Source organism: Sapajus apella, unplaced genomic scaffold, assembly GCF_009761245.1.
Source record: "Sapajus apella isolate SASKATOON/1434 unplaced genomic scaffold, GSC_monkey_1.0 scaffold5, whole genome shotgun sequence".
Classification (NCBI taxonomy): domain Eukaryota; kingdom Metazoa; phylum Chordata; class Mammalia; order Primates; family Cebidae; genus Sapajus; species Sapajus apella.
Window position 1 is genome coordinate 15,452,485 of NW_022436945.1, and position 6,000 is coordinate 15,458,484.

The 6,000-nt window shown below is 45.8% G+C and overlaps 1 protein-coding gene across 6 annotated transcripts in view; it reads right to left on the reverse strand.

The window, feature by feature from the left end:
* The window catches only part of SEL1L3 (SEL1L family member 3), a 119,838-nt gene that overhangs the window by 75,998 nt on the left and 37,840 nt on the right, over positions 1 to 6,000 (reverse strand). For all 6 annotated transcript variants that reach the window (XM_032273591.1, XM_032273586.1, XM_032273605.1 and 3 more), the window contains exon 7: positions 1,039 to 1,171. In XM_032273591.1, coding sequence (XP_032129482.1) covers positions 1,039 to 1,171 — 133 coding nt within the window. The remainder of the gene's footprint in view (positions 1 to 1,038; positions 1,172 to 6,000) is intronic.

The window sequence follows — 6,000 nt, forward strand, 5'->3', positions numbered from 1 at the left end:
CCAGGCTGGTCTCAAACTCCTGACAAGTGATCCCCCCGCCTCGGCCTCCCAGACTGCTGGGATTACAGGCGTGAGCCACCACGCCCAGCCAATATTAAGTAGATTTCTTATTGGGGACAACCTGCAAAACACTTTTAAAGCTACCCATCTTGCTTGTCTCGGCACCTGGTTCAGAGCCTGGCATACAGTAGGATCTCAATCAGCATTTGTCGCACAAATGACTAAATGAATTTCATTTTTTACCCTTTCACAAAGGTCTCTCACAGAGGCTCTAAGATATCAGCCATGGGCTGTGGGGTTCCCCATTTTTCCTGATAATGACTTTGCCTAGTGACCCCTGTTTTTCTCAGAATAAACCCCACAGGGTGAAGGGAATGAAAGAATGTTTCTCTTTCAGGCATCAGGTGGGGTTCTTGGTCTCCTTCACACAGCCCAGAAAACAAGTGCCCTGAAGGTTCCCTCCTGGGCAAACAGCCCTCTGCCCGCACAGTCCAGCTGCGTTGGCCGCTCCATTCGGGGGTGGGTTTTGGATGCGGAAGGCAGAGGATTCAGCCTGAACACAACGCCCTTTCCCATCCATACAACTGCTGCCAACCGACCCCAGCGTGAGCAGGCCTGTGCTTCTGAAGAGAGCAGCCAACGGAGCCGAGATTGTCATTTGCCACAGCATCTCTTCTGATACTTTAAATAATAGCATAGAAAAGAAGCTTTACCAAATAACTCAGATTCTCTCCTTTCATTAGCTTAATCGCTGGATAGGCAACAGCCTGATGAAAATCTACTCTATAATTAAACTAGTAGTTATTAAAACAGAGGAAGTAAATGGTTTCCATTTTATGAGTACTAAATGAACCAAATGTTAACAGAAATCTATTCTTGCTTTTGCTGGGGGAAAAGTCTCAATAGTAATCATATTTGATGACAGAGGTGAGGCATGGTCCAGCCTGGGGAAACTTTGATTTACACTGGCTTGCATATCCCTGAGGCCCACACCCGTCACCCCGGAGTGCTACCATCTTCCTGGTCCCCTGGACTCACCTGGGTGGGGTGCAGACTGCGAAGGCGATAGTACTTCAGGGGTCCAAAAAACCCTTCAATGCCAGCCACATACCTGCTCCCTCCGATAATGAAGTACCCAGCTGTGTCATTATAATGGAAATCCTCCCGGAAGCTAGAGAAGAGAAGGAAGGATGGAACTAGATGATTTAGAGTCTCTTTCCTCGACCCTCCTTGACTTAACCCAAGTTGCCCCAAGCCCTCCACTCTGAGTTTTAGCAGCCGAGACCAGTGTAGGGCCAGGTGGACTTGGGCTAGGATCCAAATTCTGTTATTTACCAGCTATGAGACCTCAGTCCAGTCACTTAACCTCCTCTCCAGCGCTGCCTGCTCCTGTGTAAGATAAGTTCTTTACTTGTTGGGTGGTTAAGGGGATGAAGGATGAAGATGTCAGGCCTCTAGCAGAGTGCTTGGCCCACAGGGGATACGCCATCTGTGCTGACTATTGGTGGTGGAGGTATTGTTTGGAATCAATGGAATTATCTGGAATTGTTGGTTTTCATGGGAAAGATTGTGCTCTAAAAGAAAAACAACCTTGTTGAATGAATAGAAGGTGGCTGTGGGGAAAAACTAAAGCGCAGACTATTAGATAAGGACTGAGGCAAAATTCAGTCAGGAGGAGGGGCCACCGCAAGGTCAGAGGGTGTGGCCGGAGGAGAGGTCAGCACAGATGATATGTCAGAAGACCACATTATCCTGAAGGGCTTGCAGCATCGGGAAGGAAGAGGAGGACAAAGTGGGTTGGCCTTTGTGACATGCATGAAGGTGTTCCTCACAGTGTTGCTTATAATCGCCAAAGATGGGAGAACCCCAGTGTCCGTCAGCGGGGACTGGCCCATCCATCCAGTGTGCCTTGGACTTGGGCTTTTTCACTATGCAGCTTAAAAAAGGGACAAAGGAACCTGGGGAAATCTCCAACATATAGTGATAAATGAAAATAAATAAACGTACAGGACACAGAGCAGACCTTTTCTCTAAGAAAGAGGAGAACAGATGTTTTTTCATATTTGTGTAAAGAAACGCTGGGTGGAAGTCTATACAAGAAACCAATAGAATTATCTCCCCATGGGGTGGGGGGTTGGGGTGGAGTGCCTGAGGGTAGGGTTGGGAGCAAGACATTTAACTGTCTTTTTACAAAGTTTTGATTTTTTTTTACAATCATGTGCATCTATTACCTATTAAGAATTTAAAATAAGGCTGGGCACGGTGGCTCACACCTATAGTCCCAGCACTTTGAGAGGCCAAGGTGGATGGATCACCTGAGATCAGGAGTTCAAGACCAGACTGGCCAACATGGTGAAACCCCATCTCTACTAAAAATATAAAAATTAACAGGGCATGGTGGCTTACGCCTGTAATCTGAGCCCTTTGGGAGGTTGACGTGGGTGGATCACCTGAGGTCAGGAGTTCAAGATCAGCCTGGCCAACATGGTGAAATCCCATCTCTACTAAAAATATAGAAATTAGCCAGGCATGGTGGTGCATGCCTGTAATCCCAGCTAGTTGGGGTGCTAACGCAAGAGAATCACTGGAACCAGGGAGACGGAGGTTGCAGAAAGCTGAGATCGTGCCACTGCACTCCAGCCTGGGCAACAAGAGCAAGACTCCATCTCAAAATAATAATAATAATTAATAAATAAAATAAAAATAACAAGAATTTAAAATAAGGATGGGAAGACAAGGTGTTATCAGAGCATTTGTGAACAGTGAGGGGGGTGGGGGGTCAAGACAGGCATCAAGTGAGAAGTCAGGCCACGAGATGGAGTGAGGAAGCATGGGGGGGGAGGGGGGGGGCAGATGGAAGGGGAAGGAAAGAAAACCAAGTGTCAGGCAGGCTGCCAGGAGCCCGGGGAGCAGAAGGAGCAAAGGGCCACAGCGATGACGTGGAAGGGGACAGAGCAAGCTACCCACGGTTGGATCAGGGAAACCAGGCAACCCAGGGTTACTCCAGACCAGGAGATGGACTGTGTGTTAGCAAGGAACCCAATCCCTAGCAGGCGCACCTGACCAGGGAGGAAGCATGAGATAGTGAAGCAAGGCGCACAGCCTGATGGCATCAGCTGACAGCAGCAACCGCGAACGCCTAGCGATTAGCCTCATCTAAATGGAATCAAAATGGAAAAGAAGTGCTTCAGCTCCTGAGAGTTTTCTTTTCAGAATCTCAGCCTTGTAGGACTGTGAAGATGATGGTCTCTCCTGCCTATTTAAGGAGAGACCATAAAGTTATTATCTCTGAGAGGTGTGAATTGATTCTGTTTTCCAAGACCTTGAAAAGACATGAACATTCCGACAACCCTCATGAGACAGCACAAGGTACTCGATGGATACTAAGCAACGCTTCTAGTAGGAAGCTCTCAACAGATCTGCAACTGAACCGACTCCCCAGTTTATCTAACTGTCTTCATGCCTCTGCAAAACCAACTGACTGATGCCTACAGCGTCCCGGATGCTCACTGCCTCACTGCCTGGAGCTTACTGTTTGCAGCCTTAGTCTCCCCATTTAAAAAATGGAAATAGTGGCCGGGTGCAGTGTCTCATGCCTGTAATCCCAGCACTTTGGAAGGCTGAGGCAGGCGGATCGCCTGAGGTCAGGAGTTCAAGACCAGCTTGGCGAACATGGTGAAACCCCGTCTCTACTAAAAATATAAAAATTAGCCAGGCACGGTGGCATGTGCCTGTAATCCCAGCTACTCAGAAGGCTGAGGCAGGAGAATCACTTGAACCAGGGTGGTGGAGGTTGCAGTGAGCCGAGATTGCAAACTTGCACCCCAGCCTGGGCGACAGAGCAAGACTCCGTCAAAAAACAAAAAAAAGGAAATAGCGCTAGTACCTGCCTGTATGATTGTTGTGAGGATTAAATAAACTAATATGTAAACAAAGCATTTAAAACAGTGTCAGGCACATAGCAGGCACCATAACCGATAGCAACACTGATTATTATTCTTAGCCTAGTCCTCTGTTGGACCTTGACTCCCATATTTCCAGTTGCACGCTTAGTAAGGATAAGATGTGTGTACTCTTAAAACTCTTAATGTTGGCCTGGCACAGTGGCTCATGCCTGTAATCATAGCACTTTGGAAGGCCGAGGCGGGAGGACCTCTTGAGCCCAAACCAGTAAATGCCAATAGTATGTTTATTGTAATCCTATCGTTTACTTAAATATGTAATCCAGTAAAACATGAGTGGGGAAGAAAGAGCTGTTCTTTCTATAAAAACTAAGTTGATTATTTTGAGTCTACCCAAAATAATCAACTGGTTTTCACAGAAAGAATAAAATGTTGTGAAAAAAAATTGGGAAAAATCTAGATGGCTTTTGGGCTCTGATTATTTCTACAAGTGTCTTTGTTTTCTTTTCAATTGGAAGAAACAGAAATTGGGTGTTGTTTACAAGTGAGAAAAAAGACCACAGAGAACTTCAGTCTGTAGATTTGTACTCAAAAGAAGGCACTATCTAGACAGACTGGTAAATGTGAATTTATATGTATATATGTGTATGTATATATATATATACACACATATATATACACATGCACACATATATACACACACATATAATACACACACACACATATATATATACACACGCATATATATACAGACACACACACATATATACAGACACACACATACACACACACACACACACACACACACACATATATTTTTAAATGAAGTCTTGCTTGGTCGCCTAGGCTGCAGTGCAATAGTGCAATCTCAGCTCACTGCAACCTCCGCCTCCCGGGTTCAAGTGATTCTCCTGCCTCAGCCTCCGACTAGCTGAGACTACAAGGCATGTGCCATCACACCCAGCTAATTTTTGTATTTTTAGTAAAGATGGGGTTTCACCTTGTTAGCCAGTATGGTCTCAAACACCTGACCTCAGGTGCTTCACCCAAAGTGCTGGGATTACAGGTGTGAGCCATCATGCCCTGTCATATATATGTTTTAATTGAAATAAAAATCTTTAATGGAGTTATCTTTTATTAATGGATCCTTGCATTAACTGAGTTTTTCAACAAATAACAAATTACTTGGTCCCTAGGTCACTGAACTGTAATTTTTAAATTGTCATTATTGTCAAGCAATAGGGTATCTGTCCAGCTTGGTCTCCATCGACATTGATGTCTTCACATTTTTTTCCTGCAAAATTCTGTGTCTGAACAAGATTGCAAGAGATTCTTTGTACTGCGCACTGTCTGATGGTCATCAATTTTACTGACATAAAAGCTGAGCTAGACTCTTCCAAAGCCCAAGCCAGCCCCCTTCGAAACCACGGGATATGCTGGCAAACCCATCTTTACTCTTGTCTGGACATAGGAGAGTGCCCTGGTTTATTACCGCAGAGCGCCAATAACCTGAAAGCATCACTGACGTTGCGAAACAGGCCTTGCTTAGAGTTAGGAAATAGCTCCAGCTTGAAGTTTCCTTGGTAGGAGAACTTAGAGCTTCAAATTAGCTGCCCCCATGCCCCATAGAGTAACCATCATCTTACATGTCACTTCTTCAGGGCCTGGTCTAAATTTTGGCCCCCTTGTTCTCCCCAAGCTACCCTATCGGTTTCCTTCCTGGCACTCACCAAAATTTGTAAATTCAAATTTATTTGTGAATTTGGGTTTTTTGTTTTGTTTTGTTTTGTTTTTTTTGAGACAGAGTTTCGCTCTTGTTACCCAGGCTGGAGTGCAATGGCGCGATCTCGGCTCACCGCAACCTCCACCTCCTGGGTTCAGGCAATTCTCCTGCCTCAGCCTCCTGAGTAGCTGGGATTACAGGCACGCGCCACCATGCCCAGCTAATTTTTTGTAGTTTTAGTAGAGACGGGGTTTCACCGTGTTGACCAGGATGGTCTCGATCTCTTGACCTCATGATCCACCCGCCTCGGCCTCCCAAAGTGCTGGGATTACAGGCGTGAGCCACCGCGCCCGGCCCTTTTTTTTTTTTTTTTTT